At 41.1% G+C, this 25179-nt stretch overlaps 1 protein-coding gene across 1 annotated transcript in view; it reads left to right on the top strand.

Moving 5' to 3' along the window:
• LOC109913636 (high-affinity choline transporter 1-like) overlaps positions 1-6708 on the top strand; it is a 77082-nt gene extending 70374 nt beyond the window's left edge. Inside the window, exons 6-8 of the mRNA XM_020513178.2 lie at positions 3099-3252; positions 3792-4009; positions 6097-6708. Of these exons, the coding sequence (XP_020368767.1) occupies positions 3099-3252; positions 3792-4009; positions 6097-6708 (984 nt within the window). The remainder of the gene's footprint in view (positions 1-3098; positions 3253-3791; positions 4010-6096) is intronic.
• Positions 6709-25179: the final 18471 nt, after the last annotated feature.

Here is a 25179-nt window from a genome sequence, read left to right as displayed (position 1 = left end):
ACCCAGATAATGCCTCAAGTACAGCAAATTCACAATGACCATCCTCTTTTCATATAACTTTAAATATGATGGAGCTCTCAATATGGCATCATGCAGTGCATTTCTGGACAATATGTGCAGAATAGGTCTTCTTAAAAGTCTTCACATAGAAACTTGCACCATCTTTGACTCCCTCTTGCGTGAAGTATATTGTCCTAAGAATGAGTTGTTTTTTAAAAGTCCAACAATGACTGGGGACTCAAACACATCTGCTTTAATTCAGAAAACTGACAGAGATGGATCTGACCTCAATTTACATGTCAGTAAGTTAGGTTGCACCAGTTCTGTGCTGTGAAAGTCCTGCAAACAGCAAGGAATTGGCCTGCATGTACCACCCTGGGAATACTGTGCATTATTCAAAGCATTATATTACAGAAATAGTATAGAGACACTGGATAAGGTGGAAAAGAGATTCATGGGATGAGAATATGTAAATATTAGAAAAGACCAAACAAGTTGTGGTTCTTGCCTCTAAAAAGAGACAGTCAAGGGCTGACCTATTAGAGGCCTCTAAAATACCAATGAGTTTCTTTTTCAGGTGATATGTGAAGAAGATCTTTCCATTTGTAGGAATGAACAAAACCAAAGGACTTAAACATCAGACAGTCGCTAATAAATTCCAATTGTGGATTTAAGAAAATTAGCTTCAACTAAACAGTAATGAAAATGTGGAACTCACTGCCACAAAGAATGTTTGAGGCAAAAAACATAAATATATTCAAGGGAAAGCTAGATATGAGGACTGGTTGGACGAAAGGGTCTGTTTCCATGCTATATGACTCTATGACTCAAAGTACATGAGATACAAAAATAAATCCTAATATGAGTTAGGTGAAGTAGGTAGATGGAGGCATGTGCACAGCTTAAAAATTGGCAATGAGTTCAATAGCCTATAATGCTGTATAAGTATAAAAGGTTTAGATTTTGACTAGAATGAAAAGAGTTCACCCTCCTGCTCAGCCAGTGTTGAATTACAAAACCTTTTACTTTTGGGGGCACAGTGGCTCAGTGGTTAGCACTGCTGCCTCACAGCACCAGGGACCTGGGTTCGATTCTAACCTTGGGCAGCTGTCTCTGTGGAGTTAGTACATTTTCCTTGTGTCTGCATGGGTTTTCTCTGGGGGCTCTGGTTTCCTCCCACAGTCCAAAGATGTGCAGGGCAGGTGGATTGGCCATGCTAAATTGTCACATAGTGCCCAGGGATGTGTGGGTTAGACATGGGAAATACAGGGGTAGGGGAATGGGTCTGGGTGGCATGCTCTTCGGAGGGGTGGTGTGGACTTTTTGGGCCGAATGGCCTGTTTCCATATTGTAGGGATTCTACGTATATAGATTGCCTTTACTGTCATAAATATCACCCAGCAAGACATAGAACAGTACAGGCCCTTCAGCCCAAAATGTTGTGCTGACCTATTTATCCTACTAAGATCGATCTACCCTGCATACTCTACATTTTACTATCCTCCATGTGCCTACCAAAGAGTCGCTTCAAAGTCTCTAAAGTATCTGACTCCACTACCACTGCCGGCAGCTCATTCCACACGCCCACCACTCTCTGTGAGAAGAACCTACCTCTGACATCTCCCCTATACCTTCCTCCAATCACCTTAAAATTATGCCCCCTCGTAATAGTCATTTCCGCCCTGGGAAAAAGTCCCTGACTATCCACTCTATCTATGCCTCTCATCATCTTGTAAACCTCTATCAAGTCACCTCTCATCCTTCTTCGTTCCAATGAAAAAAGCCCTGGCTCCCTCAACCTTTCCTCATAAGACCTGCCCTCCAGTCCAGGCAGCCTCCTGGTAGATCTCCTCTGCACCCTCTCTCAAGCTTCCACATCTTTCCTATAATGAGGTGACCAGAACGGAACATAATATTCCAAGTGCAAGCTAACCAGAGTTTTATTGAGCTGCAGCATAACCTCACGGCTCTTAAACTCAATTCACCTGCCAATGAAAGCCAACACTTCATACGCCTTCTTTACAACCCTATCAACTTGGGTAGCAACTTTGAGGGATCTATGGACGTGGACCCCAAGATCCCTCTGTTCCTCTACACTGCCGAGAATCCTGCCATTAACCCTGTATTCTGCATTCAAATTTGACTTTCCAAAATGAATCACTTCATACATTAAGCCACATGCGTGACATAAAGGCAGCTGATTGTAAGGTTCATGAAAGAAATGGATATAAAAGAGAATTTGGAAGGAGGAAAGAAGTTAAGGAGGCAAGGCTGAGTGAAGGAATTCTCGACTTTAGCACCTTTGTACTTGAAGTTGTGACCACCAATAATGTAGCAAGAGGCCAAAATTTGAGAAATATAGTTAGCACAGACTGTTTTAGGACTAGAGGAGATTACAAACATTGATAGTGGCAAGGCCATGGATAAATTTGAAAACAAGAATAAACATTTTAAGTGAGGCATTGCTTAACTGAAAGCCAAGTATGTCTTAGTGAGCAGAAAGGTGATGGGTGAATAATATTTAGTGTAAGTTAAGACATGGATATCAGATTTTTAAATGATTTAAAGTTTTGTAGAGGAGGAGTAAATGGAAAAAAAAGCCAGGGATGCATTGAAATAGTCAAGTCTGAAAGGCATAAATGAGGCTTTCATCAGCAGATGAGCTGAGGCATAGAAGAAGTTGGGTGATACTGGTCAGATGGTTCAAGTACATGATTTGAAGCTCGTTACAGACTTAACTATGACTTCAAGGTTGCGAAGAGTCTTGATAAGCCTCAGACTGGTCAGAGAGATGGATGGAATCAATGGCTAAGGATCTAAGTTCGTAGTTGGGGGACAAAAGACAACTGTGCAATAAAACATGACAATGTAATTTTCAACAAGATTCAACCATATCAACAAATCTAACAAGAAACATACAGAATTGTTTTTAAATCAAGACTACGCACTGAAGTCATGTATGATAAAAATAATTCCCTTTTAAAATTGCTTCTCTGGATATAAATATTCACTCATGGATATATTTCTGTATCAAAGACCCACCACTTGTAAATGTAGCAGTATATTAAGTCTAAGTGTTTTTTTTCTGTTTTTTTCAGATTTTAGGAGGAATTCCTTGGCAGGCATATTTTCAAAGGGTACTTTCAGCCTCCACAGCTACTCAAGCACAAATACTCTCCGTTGTGGCTGCTTTCAGTAGTTTAATACTGGCTCTCCCAGCTGTAATCATTGGTGCAGTAGGAGCATCAACTGGTAATGTGAAACTGTTTTAAATCATGTGAAAAATCTTTAATATCCAATCAGGGTGAGACATTTAAATATATGGATACGTTTACAGACATCAAAATTATCAAAGCATATGTGTAGCAATTGTAACAAGGTCTGTTGGGTGGACCTCATAGAATATGAGTTCCCTGACTGGGGCTGTTAATCTGGTCCAAGCAGGGAGGCCTGGCTGACAGATAAGCACAGGAGTGTCAGACATCCTGTTCACTCTGAGAGTTGGCTCTGAGTGAGCTGGATCAGTGCCAAGGACTCTACACGTGCAAATAAGGGGTGACTAGGCGACGGGATACCAGTCTCTGTGGAATTACTTCAAGTTGGTCATCGATTTTAAGTTGCTTTCTGCCAAAACAATATTTATCCAGTCTCTATAGATAGCTAATTATGTAATGCAAGTTTCAATTTACTTTGTTTTCTTTTCTTTAATTCAGGCACTAGAATACAACTAAACAGGGGATTCCACTTGTTAGCTGTCTAAGGGTTATTTTTGTTTCATGTTCTTGTTACAGATTGGAATCAGACGAACTATGGTCTTCCAGATCCCATGCACAGAAATGAAACTCAGATGATTTTGCCTATTATACTACGGTACCTTTGTCCAAATTACATTGCATTTTTTGGCCTTGGAGCTGTTTCTGCTGCAGTGATGTCATCAGCTGACTCCTCCATCCTATCAGCAAGCTCGATGTTTACTCGGAATCTTTATCATGGTGTACTTAGGCGTGAAGTGAGCATGCCTTAAAACTACAAGTCTTCAAGTTTATTTATTGTACATATTTATTTTATTTTATGATGTTACATGTATTTTACCTAGTAATATGATTTTGTTAAGTTATATAAAAAGTTATATTTTGGTCTGTCATATGAGAAACAATTTTTTAAAATCGCATTTACTTTCAAATGGATTGATTTTTACTATTGAAGGTGGTTACCGCAATATACCTGTAGCAATACTTTTTTAAAAAATATATTTATCAATAAATTATATTTGGTCTTGCTAATTGCGTAGTGGAGGAGGTAGAGTGGGTTTTAACCCAAAAATTAGTGGCAAGGGTGCAAATTTGGAAGGTTACAGTGAATCAGTGAATGAGGAAAATGCAACAGCGAAAGGAGTAATTTGGGAAAGAGTAAATGGACAATGACATGAAAGGACAGAGATCTAAGAGCAAATCAGCAGATAAGACTAGGTGTTACTAAAATAATAAAAGGACAAAACAAAGGCATTGTATTTAAATGCATATAGCATTCAAAACTAAAGAGATGAACTAGTAGTACAAATTGAAAGTATAACCTAGATGAGGCTTGAATATTGAATTTATGAAGAACAGGAAGTTCAGCAAGGTTGGAGGAGTGGCTTCATTAATTAAAGATGGTATTAGCCCAATAGAGAGGGATGACTAAAATTCAGGAAATCAGGATATTGAAGCAGTCTGGATAGAGATGAGGAATGATAAAGGCAAGAGGTCACGCAAGTGAAGTGTGCTTCCAAGACAATTATTTTTAATCTAAACTAGGGTAGTTATGACAAGGGCATCCAAGTAGAACTAGCAAAAGTGAACTGGCAATTTAAGTAAAGGGATAGATCAATACAGATACAGTGAAAAACATTTTGAGGTGATATTTCTGAAATTGCAGAATAGATACATTCCAAAAAATAAGAAAAATTCTAAGGGACGGATCATGGTTAACTAAAAAAGTCAGAGATGGTATTAACCTCAAAGAACAGACATATGGTTCTGCAAAGGTAGGTGGCGGATCAGAAGATTGAACAGAAAATTAAAAGTCACAAGGAGGGAAAAGTTAGAATACAAGAGAAAATTAGACAAAAATATTTTTTAAAAAGGAAAACATTCTTTAGATGTTTAAAAAGGAAATGAGATAAAGTGCCTGTGCTATAGAAAATGAATCTGGGAAGTTAGTGATGAAAGATAAAGATTGGCAGACACTTTGAACAGATATTTTGCCTTGGTCTTCACTAGAGAGGATACAAGTAACATCCCAGAAATAGCTGTAAATCAAGAATTGAAAGAGAGGGAGGAGCTGCAATCACCAATAAAACAGTACTGAGTAAATTGTTGGAATTGCAAGTTGACAAGATCCCAGGTCCTGATGGATTTCATCCTAAGATCTTAATAAGAAGTAGCTAGTGAGATGGTTGATGTGTTGGTTTTAATTTTCCAAACCTTATTAGATTCAGGGAAGTTACTTTTAAATGGGAAAAAGCAAATGTAACTCCTTTATTCAAAAGGGGATGGAGGCAGAAAAACAGGAAACTTCAGGCCAGTTAGCTTGAAAATGTTAGAAGTTATTAGTAAAACCTAGTGCAAGAATGTGATTCTGTGTGCCAGGTTAACTAGCTTCAGGCAAAATGGCAGTATTAATGCTACAATAGCCTAAGGGATCCTATTACTCATCGGCATTTAATGATTCTTACTCAGGACTGCATGCTTTAAAAGGTTAGTTAGAGCTCTTGCGACACAGTAACATCACCACGTCTAGGCCAAAAGGTCTGGGTTCAAGTCCCACCTGCCCCAGAGATGTGCCAAAACATGCCTGAACTGTTTGATTAAAAATACTTAAAGTATTGGTTATTTCTGAAATGATAAATCTTCTGACAACCTTTGTCCAAGTTCACATTTGAAAATTGGCCACGTGGGCAAGGTAACAGATCTGACCACATTCACCTCAATAGATTTCAGGATATTATGAAAACCGAACGATGAATATATTTTTTAAAAATCATTAGAAATCATTAACCTTGCTACATTAAAATAGTCAACTATTTTTCCTTTTTTCTCTTCATGCGCATTACAGGCCACAGATAATGAACTGGTGTGGGTAATGAGAGCAGGCATCGTTACGTTTGGATCAATAGCAGCAGCAATGACATGGATGTCCACTTCTGTCTACGGATTATGGTATCTGAGCTCGGATCTTATCTTTGTTCTGCTTTTTCCTCAATTGGTATCCGTACTCTATATCAAGGGAACCAATGTTTACGGTTGCCTCGCTAGTTACTTCCTTGGTATTTTTCTCCGTATTAGTGGTGGTGAACCATACCTACGATTACAACCATTGATCTGTTATGCTGGATGTTATTTGGATATCACATTTCCAAGTGGACCAATATATATCCAATCATTTCCATTCAAAACTTTGTCAATGGTGTCATGCTTGCTGATTAACTTCAGCGTTTCATACCTGACCAAAACTCTCTTCGATAGGGGAATGTTATCACAGAAAATGGACTTTCTTAAAGGCTTTTATTCACAACCTAAAAAAGAAAAAATTAATAAAGTAGGATCACTGAACAATGATAACACAGATACTGTTGAACAGACACCTACAGATAAAGAAGCTATGGACCCTCTTAATACTACTTCTGAAAACAAGGAACCGGATGCTGATCAAGTTCAAGTCCAGTGACTTCAAAAATGGATGATTGACACATGCCTCACTTGAAAGCAACTTCAAACATGGATATTGTAGCAAAAAAAAATGTATTACACCTGAAGCAAATGCCAAGTGGTTTTGGTTAGCAGGAGCTATAATAAATAAAACAAAACTCACTGATAAACACCTAAAGCTAGTGGACTAAAAATCCCAACTGAGTCAATTATTAGCATTGGATATTTTTAGCTAGTTACTATTCCAGTTAGTTTACAACAACAACTTACATTTATCTAACACCTTTAAGGTAGGACAGCACTCCATAGCACTTCCCAGGAGTGCACTCAGATGAAAATTGATACCAAGTCAAACAAGATGACATTAGGAAAAGTAGCCAGAAGCTTATCAAGAAGATAGGTTTTAGAGGAGAAGAGATTATTGGAAAAGTAAAGTTTAGGGAGGGAATTTCAGAGATTAGAGCCTAGATGGCTGACAACTCTGACAACAATGTTAGTTGAAAGATGTAAAGGATACACAAAAGGCTAAAGTTAGAAGTATCAGAATTATTTGGAAAATGTAAGCCCAGAGAAGTTTACAGAGATAGGGAGGAACAAAGCCATGAAGAATTTGAACCATGAGATAAGAATTTTAAAATCGAGGTGTTGTGGACCAGCAGCCAATTCAGGTCAGCAAGCAGAACGAATGAAGCTTGAGAAAGGGTTGGATACAGGCAGAAGAGTTTTAAAGAGCTTAATGTTCATATAGTGTGAAAGATATGACACCAGCCAAAATAAAATTGGAATATTCGAGACTGAAGTTAACAAAACCATAGATCAAGGTTCCAGCCATACATGGGCGGAGATGGATGATAAAGCACTGGGACAGGGGTCAGGGAAATGATTCATGAGGTTAGACACTTAATTATGACCTTCTACAGCACATTTACCTTTGCTCAATAAAGCTGGAATTCCTGGATTTTCAAAAAAATTCCGTTAATTATTTTCTAATCAGCTTTGCTGTCTCTATTGCTGTTTGCTCACTTATGATAGTTAAGGGTTTCATATCCATATCGTTTCAGTGTTTAAGCAATTATTAATGATAATTGGATGGCTTACCTTTTGCTATAAGTAAATGAAAACTGACTGAAGGCAAGTTTGGTGTACAATCCACTGCTTGCTAATACATGCAGATACATTGCAAACATCTTTAAAGTGAACACTGAATCTCAAAACATAAAGTTTGAAGTGTTCTTCTACATCTTGTATAATGCATCTTGCTTTATAAAAGTCACTGATATGAAAATATAACGTTCTTCCTAAAATGTCACGTAATGCTTAAGAAGTTCCCTTTATAGAAAGTTGATAAGAAGATTTTCTCCTGAGAGATCTGGTTTCAGGTTTTTTTTAGGGCAGTACCAATGTAAGATGTATTTTGGTCCAATTTATAGTTCTTATTGTAATGTGATATGAAAGGTCATTAAACAGTAGTGAACAATAACCACTCATTAAAGACAAAAGGAGATTTTATTCCTCAACTCTACTATCAAGTAATTTGTGAGTTATTTCAGCACATTAGAGGTTAAATGGATATTAATCCTTTCCTCGGTTTTGTGCTTAAATACTGTTTCTCTTGAATTCCTCAATTGTTTTTCTGTTTTTGTGCCTGAATACAACTATAAACAGTCTAATTTATACACAACTGATAGAAATGCCCAAATAATAGAACCTGCACTTAGGTTTCTCAGATAATGGATCTGCACAGATGGCTTGGTGTCATTTAAGCCCCATTTTAAATGTGAGTGAAGGGAGAACATGATGTGGACTTGGCAATCATTAGCCTTGTGCAGGTTAATTGACATGGAGCCTCGACCATTTAAACCCCTAGAACTTATTTATATACTTCAAACATAAATTGCTTCCAAATATAGTGCCAATATGGCAGACAATAAGAAAGCAAAGCAAGAGATTATGGTCTGAATTGCGGACCCAAGGGAAATAATGTTTCTCAAACTTGTTAGATCCTTTTGAGGAAGTAACCAAGAAGATTGATGAGGACAGAGTGGTAAACATTGTTTATTTGGACTTTGGTAAAGCCTTTGACAAGATTCGGCATGGTAAACTAATTAGTAAAGTTAGATCATATGGGATTCAGGGTGATCTTACCAACTGGATACAAAATTGGCTTAATGGCAGGAGACAGAGAGCGATGGTGGATGGTCGTTTTTGGACCAGTTCCACAGGGATTAGTGCTGGGTCCACTTTTGTTAGTCATTTATAGGAATGATTGACATGAGAATATAGAAGGTGTGGTTAGTACTTTGCAGATGATACCAAAATTGGAGATATAGTAGTTAGAAGAAGATTACAAAGAGATCTTGATTGATTGGGTCAATGGGCTGAAGAGTGGCAGATATAGTTTAATTTGGATAAATACAAAGTATTGCATTTTGGTAAAACAAACAACAGCAGGACTTGTACAATTAAAAGTAAAGCCTTTGGTGAGTTGTAGAACAGAGGACCTAGGGGTTCAGGTACATAATTCTTTGAAGTTTGGGTCAAATATAGACAGGGTGGTTAAGAAGGTGTTTTGCACTCTTGCATTCATTGGTCAGAACTTTGAGTATAGGAGTTGGGACGTTATGTTGAGGTTGTACAAGATGTTGGTGAGCTCTCTTCTGAGGTACTGTGTCCTGTTCTTGTCGCCTTTTTATAGGAAGGATAATATTAAATTGGAGAGGATTCAGAAAAGATTTACTAGGTTGTTACCAGGAATGGAAGGTTTGAGTTATGAGGAGAGGCTGGATAGGCTCTGTTTTCACTGGAGCATAGGAGGTTTATAAAATCATGAGGGGTATAGATAAGGTGAATGGCAGGTGTCTTTTTCCTAGGGTGAGGGATTTGAAGACTAGGGGGCATATTTTTAAGATGACAGGAGAATGATTTTAAAAAGACATGAAGGGGACTTTTTTACACAGAGTGGTTCGTGTGTGGAACGAACTTGCAAAATGTGTTGTTCATACAGGCACAGTTACAATGTTTGAAAGACATTTAGATAAGTACATGAATACGAAATGTTTGGAAGGACACGGGCCAAGCGTAGGCAGGTGGGACTAGTTTAAACTGGGATTATGGTCAGCATGGACTGGTTGGACTGAAAGGTCTGTTTCCTGGGCTATATAACTGTATAACTCTGAAATAGACTGAGGCAATACAGACAACTGGTGCTTAGATAAGTGATTGTGCTTGGGGTATAGTTTCTTGAACGGAAGAGCATTTTTTCTGATCACTTGTAACTCTTCCAAAACAAAAGAAAAGGACTTGCTACATTGGACGTCTTTTAAGCTTGCTATTCTTTCAGGCCTGATGTGCTGTGTGGGGTTTGCACTGTGGGAAAAATGTGGATGCTATGTGTAAAAAATATAGCTGGGTTCTTAATGAATTCATCAGACTCTGACTCAGTTTCAATGGAGCTGTACTGGCTTTCTGCAAGACCTTTAACTTACCAGCCACGCTTGTCAAAGTAGGACATGCTGCAAGGCTGGTGAATATATGGCAAGTAGATCTCCGCAAGAATTTTAACTCTTCAGATGCCCAGGTCCTATCAGGCATGGAGGCTTAAAATCTGGGTTTTGGATTTTTTTTTTACACACACATATGTCCTAATTCATAGGATGTGCACATTGCTGGCAAGGCCAGTATTTATTGTCTATTCCTAATTTCCTTGAGAAGGTGGAGATGAACAGCCTTCTTGAATTGCTGCTCTGTGATGTTGTTTTAGCTTCGGTGTTTGCTGCTTGAAGCAACAAACTGGTATGATTAGGCCAGGCTTCACCTTTGTATTAATTTTTGCATTTAACAATTACTTGTTAGTGCAGAACTTGAATACTGAAAGTTGAAAATTGCTTGAATGTTGCTGAAGCATTTCATCTTGCATTCATCAGAGAAAACATAAAAATGCCAACTGTCAAACAATCGTAAGTTAGACTAAAGGAGAAAGGAGTGATGATTGGTTGGCAAAATAATGCTGACTCGCTGAGGTACTGCTATGGAGAAAGCAACAGTGAATTATAGTTCCGCATGGTAGACGCATGGGATCCAGGGGAAGCCAGCCAATTGGATACAAAATTGGCTTGAAGACAAGAGACAGAGGGTAGTGGTAGAGACAACACAGTGTGGAGCTGGAGGAACACAGCAGGTCAGGCAGCATCAAAGGAGCAGGAAAGTCAATGTTTCAGGTCAGGACCCTTCTTCAGAACTGGAGTTCTGAGTTCTTCAGTTCTGAAGAAGAGTCCCAACCCGATTTGTCGACTTTCCTACTCCTCTGATGCTGCCTGGCCTGTTGTGTTCCTCCAGCTCCACACTGTGTTGTCTCTGACTCCAGCATCTGCAGTTCTTGCTATCTCCGGGGAGTGGTAGAGGCTTGTTTTTCGACTCGGAGGCCTGTGCTAGCAGTGTGCCACAAGGATCAGTGCTGGATCCACTGCTTTTTGTTGTTTATATAAATGATTTGGATGTGAAGATAGGAAGTATGGTTAGTAAGTTTGCAGATGACACCAAAATCGGTGGTGTAGTGGACAGTGAAGAAGATTATGTCCGAGCACAATGGGACCTCGATCAGATGGGTCGATGGGCTGAGGATTGGCAGATGCATTTAAATTTAGATAAATATGAGGTGCTGTATTTTGATACTTCAAACCAGGGCAGGATTTATACAGTTAATGGTAGGGTCCTGGGGAGTGTAGCTGAACCAAGAACCCTGGAGGTGGAGGTGCACAGTTCCCTTAAAGTGGAGTTGCAGATAGACAGAGTGGTGAAGAAGGCATTCGGCATGCCTGCCTTTATTGGTCACTGCATTGTGGATAGGAGTTGGGAGGTCATGTTGTGGCTGTACAGGACATTGGTGAGGCCACTTTTAAAATACTGCATACAATTCTGGTCGCCTTGCTATAGGAAGGAGTTGCTAAACTTGAGAGGGTGTAGAAAAGATTTACAAGGATGTTGCTGGGGCTTGAGGGTTTCAACTGTGGGGAAAGGCTGAACAGACTGGGACTTTTTTCCCTGGAGGGTCAGAGACTGGCGGGTGATCTTATAGAGGTTTATAAAATCAGGAGGGGCACGGACAGGATGAATAGTCAAAGTCTTTTTCCTAGGGTGGGGAAGTCCAAAACTAGACAGCATAGATTTAAGGTGAGAGGGGAAAGATTTTAAAAAGTCCTGAGGGGCAACTTTTTCATGCAGAGGAAGGAGCCTGTATGGAACGAGCTGCCAGAAGAAGTGATGGAGGTGGCTACCATTACAATTTGTAAAAGGCATTTGGATGAATGTATGAATCAGAAGGATTTAGAAGGATATGGGTCAAATGCTGGCAAATGGGACTAGATCAGATTAGAATGTCTGGTCAACGCAGTTGCATTGGACCAAAGGGTCTGTGCTGTATGATTTTATGACTCTATAGGTTCCACAGATTTCCAGGTGATTCAAAAAGGTGCAAGATGAGAGTCTTCACCATCCCCCCAGACCTCCCCCTTACTGAGGACGAACGGTCAGTCCTCAGTAACAGGCTCACCTTTGTCCCCCTCCACCCACACATCAACGAATACCGGTCACGTTTGGACATTGAGCAGTTTTTCCGCCGCCTCTGCCTCCGCACTTACTTCTTTAACCGTGAGCCTAACCCTCCCTCTACTGACCCTTTCTCCCGCCTCCAACACACCCCCTCCTCCTGGACACCACTCCAAGGCCTCCTACCCTGCCTCGACCTCTTCATCTCCAACTGCCGTCGAGACATCAATCGCCTCAACCTCTCCACCCCTCTCACCCACTCCAACCTCTCCCCCGCAGAACGTGCAGCCCTCCGATCCCTCCGCTCCAATCCCAACCTCACCATAAAACCCACGGACAAGGGAGGCGCAGTTGTAGTATGGCGCACTGACCTCTACATCGCCGAGGCCAGGTGCCAACTCTCCGACACCTCCTCCTACCACCCCCTTGATCGTGACCCCACCCCTGACCACCAAACCATCATCTCCCAAACCATCCACAACCTCATCACCTCAGGTGACCTTCCACCCACGGTCTCCAACCTCATCGTTCCCCAACCCCGCACCGCCCGCTTCTATCTCCTTCCCAAAATCCACAAATCTGACTACCCTGGTCGACCCATTGTCTCCGCCTGCTCCTGCCCCACCGAACTTATCTCCACCTATCTCGACTCCATTTTCTCTCCCCTGGTCCAGGAACTCCCTACCTACATCCGTGACACCACCCACACCCTCCACCTCCTCCAAAACTTCCAATTCCCTGGTCCCCAACACCTCATCTTTACTATGGATGTCCATTCCCTATACACCTGCATTCCCCATGCAGATGGCCTCCGCTTCTTCCTGTCCATCAGGCCTGACCAGTCCTCCACTGACATCCTCATCCGCTTAGCTGAACTCGTCCTCACCCTCAACAACTTCTCTTTCAATTCCTCCCACTTCCTACAGACAAAGGGGGTGGCCATGGGTACCTGCATGGGCCCAAGCTATGCCTGCCTCTTCATAGGTTACGTGGAACAATCCCTCTTCCGTGCCTACACTGGCCCTAAACCCCGCCTCTTCCTCCATTACATTGATGACTGTATCGGTGCTGCCTCGTGCTCCCACGAGGAGCTCAAACAGTTCATCCACTTCACCAACACCTTCCACCCCAACCTTAAGTTCACCTGGACCATCTCCAATACCTCTCTCTCCTTCCTGGACCTCTCTGTCTCCATCTTTGGCAACCACCTAGAAACCGATATCCATTTCAAGCCCACTGACTCCCACAGCTACCTAGAATACACCTCCTCCCACCCACCTTCCTGCAAAAATGCCATCCCCTATTCCCAATTCCTTTGCCTCCACCGCATCTTCTCCCAGGATGAGGCATTCCACTCCCGTACATCTCAGATGTCCTCATTTTTCAAGGACCGCAACTTCCCTCCCTCAGTGATCGAGAACGCCCTCGACCGTGTCTCCCGCATTTCCCGCAACTCATCCCTCACACTCCCACCCCGCAATAACAACCAAAACAGAATCCCCCTCGTCCTCACATACCACCCCACCAACCTCCGGATCCAACGCATCATCCTCCGACACTTCCGCCATCTGCAATCCAACCCCACCACCAAAGACATTTTTCCCTCCCCACCCTTATCTGCTTTCCGGAGGGACCACTCTCTCCGGGACTCCCTTGTCCGCTCCACACTCCGCTCCAGTCCCACCACACCCGGCACTTTTCCCTGCAACCGCAGGAAGTGCTACACCTGCCCCTACACCTCCTCCCTCAGCCCCAACCCAGGCCCCAAGAAGACTTTCCACATCAAGCAGATGTTCACCTGCACATCTGCTAATGTGGTATACTGCATCCGCTGTTCCCGTTGAGGCCTCCTCTACATTGGGGAAACCAAGCAGAGGCTTGGGAACCGCTTTGCAGAACACCTACGCTCGGTTCGCACTAAACAACTGCACTTCCCAGTCGCGAACCATTTCAACTCCCCCTCCCATTCCTCAGACGACATATCCATCCTGGGCCTCCTGCAGTGCCACAACGATGCTACCCGAAGGTTGCAGGAACAGCAACTCATATTCCGCTTGGGAACCCTGCAGCCCAATGGTACCAATGTGGACTTCACAAGCTTCAGAATCTCCCCTCTCCCTACCGCATCCCAAAACCAACCCAGCTTGTCCCCGCCTCCCTAACCTGTTCTTCCTCCCACCTATCCCCTCCTCCCACCCCAAGCCCCACCCCCATCTCCTACCTACTAACCTCATCCCGCCCCCTTGACCTGTCCGTCCTCCCTGGACTGACCTATCCCCCTCCCTAACTCCCCACCTACACTCACCTTTACTGGCTCCATCCCTGCCTCTTTGACCTGTCTGTCTCCTCTCCACCTATCCTCTCCTCTATCCATCTTCTATCCGCCTCCCACTCTCTCCCTATTTATTTCAGAACCCCCTTCCTCTCCCCCATTTCTGAAGAAGGGTCTAGGCCCGAAACGTCAGCTTTCCTGCTCCTCTGATGCTGCTTGGCCTGCTGTGTTCATCCAGCTCTACACCTTGTTATCCAAGATGAGAGCATATTCCTTTTGTTTTCAGAGAGTGTGTCCCTATGTATTAATGAATGTCACTTCTAGCAAATATAATGCCACGTTACGAGTTCGATCTTAAGTCAGTTATGATTCTAACTGTTGGTGCACTCAGGGTTGTTCAGCAAATGTTGCCTAATCTCAGAATTATATCTAACCGTAGGCCTTCTGTTTTGGCTTTTAATAGTGCGACTTGGTGGAATACAGTCTCTATTTCTCCAACTGAAAATAACCAAATATTCTGTTTCATTCAATGTGCCAATGATTAGGATGTTACATACCTGGCATCACACTGGCACTAGAATTCTTAATTGTGCAAGGATAGGACAACATCTTTTTGGACCAAATGCAGCATCTTGTCATGGAAAATACCACTCATTCTGACACTGCACTCAAAGAGCCTGATTTCTGTGGTTGCAAGTTTTTCTCCTCATCATCTCTCCTTAAGGTTTCCCTCAACTACAGCGCTGATCTATCAAGCCTGCCATAAAGATCTCTGATGTATTCAATCTTTTATGCTTTCTCAGTTAGTTTATTATCTTATTCTCCTCTGAAGATTTTTAAAGAGCACAATACCCAATTGTATTCTGACCCTTTGTTCAAACAAAGATTTGAATCCAGTCAAAATCTTGTCCATGTTTCTTTCATTTTCTTCAGTAAAATTTCATTAAATCAAATCTATTATAGCTAATTTTCCAGGAAAATATATATGCATTTGTTGGACCATAGCACTCCACCTTATCCCAATTCAAGTCTCAGTCTATGTAAACTAAAACGATAGAGGCTCTCACATGTCTCTGAAACAATTTTAACCCCACTTGCCCACTCACTCAACTCACCCCACATCAAGTGAAACACCTCTGCAACTTCCTGATAGTTCACTCTTTCATCCCAGTTTGTATCATTTGCAAGCTTGGAGATATTACATTTAGCTCCCTCATCTAAATCATTAATATATGTTGTCAATAGTTGGGTACAAGCATTGATCCTCGTGTATCTCCATTAGTAACATGCTGCCTTTCAGAAAAAGACTTATTTATTTCTACTCTTTGTTTCTTGTCCATTAACCAGTTCTATATCTATATCAGTACACTATCGTCAATCCCATGCATTTTAATTTTACTTGCTGATCTCTTATGTGGGACGTTATCAAAAGCTTTCTGATGTTCCAAGTAAACCGCATCCACAGGCTCCCCCCTATCAACTCTACTAGTTACATCCTCTAAAAATTCTAGTAGATTTCTCAAATATGACTGCCCTTTTATAAATTCATGCTGGCTCTGTCCAATCCTGTCACTTTTCCAAGTGGTCTGCTTTTAAATGTTTTATAATGAACTCGAGCATTTTGCCAACACAACCAATGTCAAGCCAACTGCTATATATTTCATTGTTTTCTCTTTATCTCTTTTTTTTAAAATGTAGTGGAGTTTCACCAGCTGCCCTCCAATCTGTAGGAACTGTTCTAGAGTCCATAGAATCTTGAAAGATTACCACCAACGCATCAATTATTTCTTGGACCACTTGTTTCTATCCTCTGGGATGTAGTTTATTGAGCTCTGGGTATTCATCAGCCTTTAATCACATCAATTTCCCCAACATCATTTCTCTACTAATACTGATTTCATTCAGTTCCTCCCCCACGCTAGACCTTGTGTTCTCCAATATTTTTAGAATGTTAGTGTGTCTCCCTTTATGAAGATAGAGCCATTATTATTTCCTCTGTTCCTGATTGTAATGGAACTACATTTGCCTTCACTAATTTTTTTCTCTTTTCCTAACTATAGAAGCATTTACAATCAGTTTGTATGTTCTCTTGTTCTCCATTTTCTCCTTCATATCCAATCCTTTGTTGAAATCTAAACCCATACCAATTCTCAGTTCTACTACTTTCTTTGGCCAATTTATTTGCACCTTCCTTAGGTCAAATACTATCCCTTATTTCCTTTATTAGCCATGGCTGGGCCACCTTTCCCATTTTGTTGTTGCAGTTCCTACATGTCCACTTTAAATGTTTCCCCTTGCCTATCCACCTTTAAACTAATGTTCCCCAACTTATCAATGCCAGTTCGCACCTAATACGATTGTTGTGTCTTTTATTTAGATTCTGGACTCAAGCCTCAGAATCAACTACGTCACTCTCCATTTTTAAAAAAGAATGCTATCAGATTGTAATCACTCTTCACCAAGGGGCCTTCCACAATTAGATTGCCTATTTTTCCTTTCTCATTACACAATGCCCAGTTTAGAATGTCCTGTTCTCTAGTTTGTCCCTGAACATATTGATCCAGAAAACCATCTCATACACACTCCACGGATTCCTCCTTTAACATACTGTTACTGATTTGATTTGGCAAATACATATACAGATTAAAGTCACCCATAATTACATCTGTACCTTTATTGCTTGTGTCTCTAATTTCCTGTTTATTGCCTTACCCAATGTTACCACTACAGTTTGGAGGTCTATATACAAACCTTACTATTGTTTTCTGCCCCTTGTTATTTCTAAGCTCGACCTATTCAGATTCCACTTCATTAGAGCTAATAACCTTCCTTACTGTGTTCATGCCCTCTTTAATCAGCAATGCTACCTCACCTTCTTTTCTGAATTGTCTGTCCTAACTAAACATTGAATACCTCTGGATATTCAGTTCCCATTTCTGGTCACCGTACAGCTACCTCTCATACCCATTTAAACCTATTTGCATGACTAATTCATCCACTTTATTTTGAATGTTCCATGAATTAAGACTCGAGGCCTTAATGTTTGTCTTTTTAACATTCTTGCCCCATTCTGATTATTTTGCACTGTGGCCCTCTTTGACTCTTCCCCCTGAATTCTCTGCTTATCTCTTTTCTTATTTCACATTCTGTCTTTTGTTTTTGCCCTTGTTTCTCTTATTTTTCTGACTCCATCTCTAGGTTTCTAGACCACTGCTATTCAGTGCTATTTTAGTTCAAACTGTCTCCAACTGCACAAGCAGGTACTTCCCATGGAACATCAGTTCCATCCATGACCAGTTGCAAACCCTTCAAATTGTACTGGTGTGATCTCCTACAGCACCAGTTCCAATGTTCCAGGAATCTGAAACCCTCCCCATTAAACCTCTTCTCCACCCATGTATTCATTTGATATATCTCGCTATTTCTACACTGACTACCACATGGAACTGGTAATAACCCTGAGATCCCTACCTTTGAAATATTAATTTTTTTAAGTTGCTTCCTAACTCCTTTTTTTCTTCTTTTAGGGTCTCATCCATTTTTTCAAGTATGTCATTGGCACCGCAATGTTGTCCCACAATCACTGGCTGTTCTCTCTCCAGAATGTCCCAGATCTGTTCCAAGACATCTTTGATCCTCACACCTGGGAGGCAACAGACTATCCTGGAGTCTCATTTGTGGCCACAGAAATGTCCATCTATTCCCCTTACAATTGAATCCCTTATTATTCTAGCATTTCCACATTTACTCCTCATCTCCTGTGCAGTAGAGCTAACCATGGTGCAATGAAATAGGCTATTACTTTATTTTTACTCTGAAAGGATGCTTCTTCCAACTGTATGGAAAGCAGTTTATCTGTTTTGTAGGGAAATGGCCACAGTGGACTCCTGCACTGCCTAATCTGTAGGGCATCTATGAGGCTGAGCATTTAGTGGATAACATGTACAGACATGTGGTCACTCCATAGGCTAAAACTCCACAGGCAGGGAGGGAGTGGATGACCACCAGGCAGAGAAAGCAGACGAGACAGGCCGTGTAGGAGTCCCTGTGGCCATTTCCCTATTAAACAAATATACCACTTCCCATACTGTTGGAAGAACAAGTCTCTTCTTGTAATAGTGGTGGCATCTTACTCTATGATTATAGCAAATACTGCATTTGAAATTGAAATACTGTACTTGAAATTGAGGGCAAACCCACAGATGAAAAATGTAGCTCAAAAATTTAACAAGAGCACAATAGTCATATGATTTTCTACAGGAAGGATTGAAATGCTGATGAGAAGACAATGTATGACTGTAAATGCACATAGTGAACAAAATAAGGGAATTGGAAGCAAATATTGCTCTAGGAGAATATAACATAGTAGCATTGACAGAAACATGGCTGAAGCCAGAACAGGATTGGATACCTAACGTCCTGGGTTATAAGGCTTTTAGTAGAAACAGAGTGGGTACAAAATGAAGGAGGTGCAGCAGTCTTGGTCAAAGATATGATCATTTCCCTTAACCAAGATATAGTTCCTAAATTAGAATCTAAACAGTTAGAGGTGAGAAATAGGAAAGAAACAGTGAGGATGTGTATTTATTATAGATTTCCAAATAGTGGAGAGGAGGTAGAAGAGTATATCTGTAGGCAGATTATGGAAATCTGCAGGACAAATAGGGTATTGATAGTTGGTGATTTCCATTACCCTAGGATAGACTGAGGAAAAAGGTAGAGTATAGGGCATGGAAGTGGAGAAAATCCTGCAATGTGTGAAAGAGAACTTTCTGGAATAGTACATTTCCAGTCCTACCAGGGATCAAGCTATGCTGGATCTGGTCTTAGGAAATGAGGCAAGACAAGTCGAGGACTTCAGAGGGGGGAGGAGCTTTTGGGAAATAGTGATCATAACATAATAAGGTTCAATATCAAATTGGAAAAGAATAAAAAAAATCAGTGAATGATTAAGATCCCAGACCAGAAAAGGGCAGGTTTTAGGGGTCTAACAGTTGAACTGAGAGACATTGATTGGAAACACATTTTGGTGGATTAAACAGTAGATGAAAAATAGGAGAATTTCAGGAGAGAGATGAATAGATTGCAATCTAGGTAAATACCCACGCAAAATAAATATGGGGTATCCAAAGCTACAGTATTCTGGATGAGAGAATAAGGAAGAAAAAGAAGATATATGATGCATATTGAAATAATAAAAACAGTAGAAATCAGGAAGAGTATCGCAAATGCAGGAGAGAAGCTAAGGCTAAAATGAGGAAGGCGAAGAGGAAGCCTGACAAACATATGGCAGACTGCACTAAAACAAATAATAAAAACTTCTTCAAATATATTAATTGTAAATGACTAGTGAAGGGTACAGTGGGGCCCATAAGGAATAAGCAGGGGATATAGCAGAGGTATTAAATGAATACTTTGTTTCTATCTTCACCAAATTAGAAAATGATGACAATAGCCCAATTGAAAATGTGGGATTTAAGCCACTAAGCAGGAGAGTGATAGATGAAGAACAGATGCTAAAAAGGCTGACAGCACTCCAGGTAGAGAAATCACTAGGCCCAGATGCTGAGAGAAGTAAGGGAGAAAATCACAGAGCCACTGACAGAAATTTTCCGCGCCTCTCTGAACACAGGATTAGTCCTGGTGAACTGGAGGGTTGCAAATGTGACACCATTGTTTATGAAAGGGATGAAGGATGACCCAGGAAACTACAGATCTGTCAGCTTGACATCAACACTGGGGAAACGGATCGAAGCCGTAGTATGGGATAAGGTAAAAATATACTCTTAGAGAGAAATAAGCTGATACTTGTCAGTCAACATGACTTTGTCAAGGGAAGGTCATGTCCGAGAAATTTAAATGAGTTCTTTAATAAGGTGACACAGGCAGTGAATAAAGGTAGTGGGTGGATATTGTATATTTGGGCTTTCAGAATGCACTTACTACATTGCCGCATGGCAGGTTGGTTAGCAAATTTGAAATGTTTGGGATTGATGGGTCCTTGGCAGCATGGATTAGAAGTTGGCTAAAAGATAGGAAACAGAGATGTAGTATAGATGGGCATTTTTCAGAGTGGAGACAGGTTGAAAGTGGTGTTCACCAGTGGGACCCTTGCTTTTTCTGATTTACATAAACAATTTGCAGATGACTGTTGTGGGCATAATCTCTAAATTTTGAAGATGATACTAAGCTGGAGAGAATAGTAAATTGTGAGGATGATGCTGAGTGACTTTTGAAGGACATTGACAAGTTGGCCAAATGGGCAGACACCTGGCAGATGAATTTCAATGCAGAGAAATGTGAGGTGATGCATTCTGGTTGAAGAAACTTGAAAAGATAATATAGGTTCAATGGTACAACTTTCAGGGCAGTACAGGGGCAGAGGGACCTCAAGGTTCATATGCATAATTCTCTGAAGGTGTGAAACAGTTTTTAAGAAGGCTTATAGGATCCTTATAAACACAAGGAAGTGATGCTACACTGCTACAGGTCATTTGTCAGACCGCATTTACAGTATTGTGTTCAGTTCTGGGCACCTTATATAAAGAAAGATGTTAGAGGCCTGGAGAGAATGCAATGGAGATTTACGAGAACATTAGATTTTAGATACAAGGAAAGATTAGAGAAATTAGCTTTATCCTCCTGCAGAAGGGAAGATTAATGCTTTATTGAGATGTTAAAAATTATGAACAATTTTGACAAAGAAAGATAATGAACAATTTGGATAAAGAAGGATTTCCTGTATCCTCTAGTTGATATGTCAGCAACTAGGGGTCACACTTTCAAGTCTGTCAGCAAGACAGCTAGGAGTGATATGAAATGAAGCTTCTTTACTCTTAGAGTTGTTAGGATTTGGAATGTACTGCCTGGGAGAGTGGTGGAGGTGGATTCCGTAGGAGGTTTCAAAAGAGCGCTGGATAAATATTTGAAAGTGATGAATTTAGAGGACTACGGTGGTAGGGCTGGAGAAAGGGACTAGCTGGGCAGCTCTTTCAGGAACCAGAACAGATACAGTGGGCCAACTGGTCTCCTTGTGTATTATAAAATTCAATGATCCTATGATTCAAAGATTAAGAAATAAAAAGATACCCACGAGCAGAAACAATTGAGGATCGTTTATTGTCGTACGATTGTGGAATGGTTAAATCAAAGTCAACGCAAAGTGAACTCCTACAGAAAATCCACGGGACATATCTAAATATCACATAGTGCAGAGCAAGAACAATCAGAATGGTGGCCAGGTATGTCAAAAGACATGACATCCAGGATTACAGTTCGTCGTACCAAACGTGCACTATACACATCCATGATCCTACAGAGTCAATGATTTCCTCAAGATTTCAAGAAAGTTTTAGAGGGAAGATGAATTTAGTTCTGGTCAATACAATGTTGAGCACTGAACTGGCTGTTTGTGATAGATCATTTTCTAAAAGGATTCCCATCAGACAATGGACCCCAATTTTTGAAAACATCCCTTCGGAGATTTGTCCATCTTTATTTAAACGAAGACGCAGAATGCACAGTCGAGACTTGATAGAATTCTTTGAGGAAATGACAAAAGTTGATAGATGAAGGAAGGGCTATGGATGTCATATACATGGACTTCAGTAAGGCATTTGATAAGGTTCCCCATGGTAGGCTGATGGAGAAAGTGAAGTCGCATGGGGTCCAGGGTGTACTAGCTAGATGGATAGAGAACTGGATGGGCAACAGGAGATGGAGAGTTGTAGGGGAAGGGAGTTTCTCAAAATGGATAACTGTGACCAGTGGTGTTCCACAGGGATCCTTGTTGGGACCACTGTTGTTTGTGATATACATAAATGATTTGGAGGAAGGTATAGATGGTCTGATTAGCAAGTTTTCAGATGACACTAAGATTGGTGGAGTAGCAGATAGTGAAGGGGACTGTCGGAGAATGCAGCAGAATATAGGTAGATTGGAGAGTTGGGCAGAGAAATGGCAGATGGAGTTCAATCCAGGCAAATGTGAGGTGATGCATTTTGGAAGATCCAATTCAAGAGCGAACTATACAGTAAATGGAAAAGCCCTGGGGAAAATTGATGCACAGAGAGATCTGGGTGTTCAGGTCCATTGTACCCTGAAGGTGGCAACGTAGGTCGACAGAGTGGTCAAGAAGGCATACGGCATGCTTTCATTCATCGGACGGGGCATTGAGTACAAGAGTTGGCAGGTCATGTTACAGTTGTATAGCACTTTGGTTCGACCACATTTGGAATACTGCATACAGTTCTGGTCGCCACATGACCAAAAGGATGTGGATGCTTTGGAGAGGGTGTAGAGCAGGTTCACCAGGATGTTGCCTGGTATGGAGGGCGCTAGCTATGAAGAGAGATTGAGTAGATTAGGATTATTTACATTAGAAAGACGGAGGTTGAGGGGGGACCTGATTGAGGTCTACAAAGTCATGAGAGGTATAGACAGGGTGGATAGCAAGAAGCTTTTTCCCAGAGCGGGGGACTCAATTACTAGGGGTCACAATTTCGAGGTGAGAGGGGAAAAGTTTAAGGGAGATATGTGTGGAAAGTTCTTTACGCAGAGGGTGGTGGGTGCCTGGAACGCTTTGCCAGCAGAGGTGGTAGAGGCGGGCACGATAGACAGATACATGAATGGGCAGGGAGCAGAGGGATATAGATCCTTGGAAAATAGGCGACAGGTATAGATAGAGGATCTGGATCGGCGCAGGCTTGGAGGGCCGAAGGGCCTGTTCCTGTGCTGTAATTTTCTTTGTTCTTTTGTTCTTTGAGACTGTAAAGTCACTAATGTAATAGAATCCAGACTAGAAATCAGCTCCTCAATTAGACCGACACCACTGAACAATGCAGCCTCACTTAGCAGGATTGTTAATGGGATGTACCAGGTTTAAGAATACAACTTCAAGCCAAACATAACCTCTCAAGACCACAAGATGATAAACCAACTACAGTAAAACTGCAACAAATGTCTCAAGAGTTGGTAAAGCTCTAGACAAAGGGGTAAATATTTTGTCAACCTTAAAGCCAGGGCAGAAAGTCTAGTTAAGCAACAGGAAATAAAAAGTCATGGTCATCAACTATCAAAACATCTGAAGGGATATTCAGAAGGAACCAGAGGCATTCACTGAATCATGGAATCATACAGTACAGAAGAGGCCCTTCATTGCATTAAGTATGTACTGCCAAAGCTACACTAAATCTACACCTGTTCCACTTGCCAGCACTAGACCCATAGCCTTGAATGTTACGACATTTAAAGTGCTCATCCCCCATGTACTTCAAAGGCTATGAGGTTACCCACCTCAACTATTCTCCCAGGCTGTGCGTTCCAGATCCTCACCAGCCTTTCGATAAAATAACTTTTCCTCAAAACCCCTTAAATGGTCTGCCATTCACCTTAAAATTATGCCCTCTTTTAACTCTTCTTTATTTGTACAAGCCGGCTATACAACTGTGAGAACTATGTGGTTTTGGTATTTTTAATTCATCCAGTCAAACATGTTATATTGCAGATCTGAAGCAGCTGGTACTTGAACTGATGTCTTCTAGCCTAGAGGCAGAGATATTGCCACTGCACCACAAGAGCCCCCAACCTTCCAGCCTTACTCTTTCAAGGATTCTTTTATTCCTCTCTTTGTTTATTTAACTTATTTTTCCAATCAACCTGTTCAGAGATTTTATTAAACATCCCTGGACCAGGTGGGACTTGAACCTGGGCCTCTCAGTCCCGTTGTTATTTATTGACTCTTCGACGAAGGGGAACAGCTGTTTTCAATTCACCCTACCCATACACCTCATAATCTTATTTACTCCTCTATCAGGTTCCCTCTAAAGCTCCTATGTTCTAAAGAAAACATCCTGAGCTTACTCAGGTTCTCTTCAGAGCTAAAGTACTCGATCCCAGACACATCTTGGTGAATCTCTTCCACAGCCCCTCCAGTACAATCACATTCTTCCTATAGTTCATTGATCTTACTCAAGCCAAGTGAGATTGAGTCTGATTATCCCAGAATGTGGGGATAGTCATATCTATGTGACATTTGACTTTGTACAGAGTGGCACAACTATTCCAGACATGATACAACACCATCACTCTGGCATTGAATTCAAGTCAGTCATCTCTGGATGTTCATGATGGTAATAATGACATCAATGATTTCAGGTAAATAAAAATAAACTACTGGAATAAAGTAGACCAAGTAGAGAGAAACATGACATGTGGTCTAATCAGATGCTTGTACATCATAATATTGTAATTGATCATATGGCTGACATCTGTAAGAGAAGACATTATTCTACATTAAGCATGTCAAGAGATAAGTCTTAGACACTGCACTAGAGAGCTGTAGGAGCTTTTATATGCTGACATAAACAAAGGAGTATGACTGATGGAGTGAGGGTGACAGGCAAAAGGCTCAAAATGACATTTGTCTAGAAGATTTTCTGCAGTCTGTTGTCCACAGTGAAAACTGGGGGCTTCTTCATTTAGCCTGTCACCTCCATCTCCTCCTCTTTCTCTTCCTCTGCATCAATTTTGTTCTGATTCTCCATGTTCACCAACTTTCAGTAAGTCTGGCTGTTGTTAGGTAATAATGTAGGTTGATTCCCTGTTATGACAATGCCCGCATAAGCATGTGTCAGTTTGGAAATAAGCAGACAGACTGCTGGCCTGAAAGGCTAC

The sequence above is a fragment of the Rhincodon typus genome, chromosome 6 (genome assembly GCF_021869965.1).
Source record: "Rhincodon typus isolate 14 chromosome 6, sRhiTyp1.1, whole genome shotgun sequence".
Lineage (NCBI taxonomy): Eukaryota > Metazoa > Chordata > Chondrichthyes > Orectolobiformes > Rhincodontidae > Rhincodon > Rhincodon typus.
This window is presented reverse-complemented; position numbering and strand designations above follow the sequence as displayed.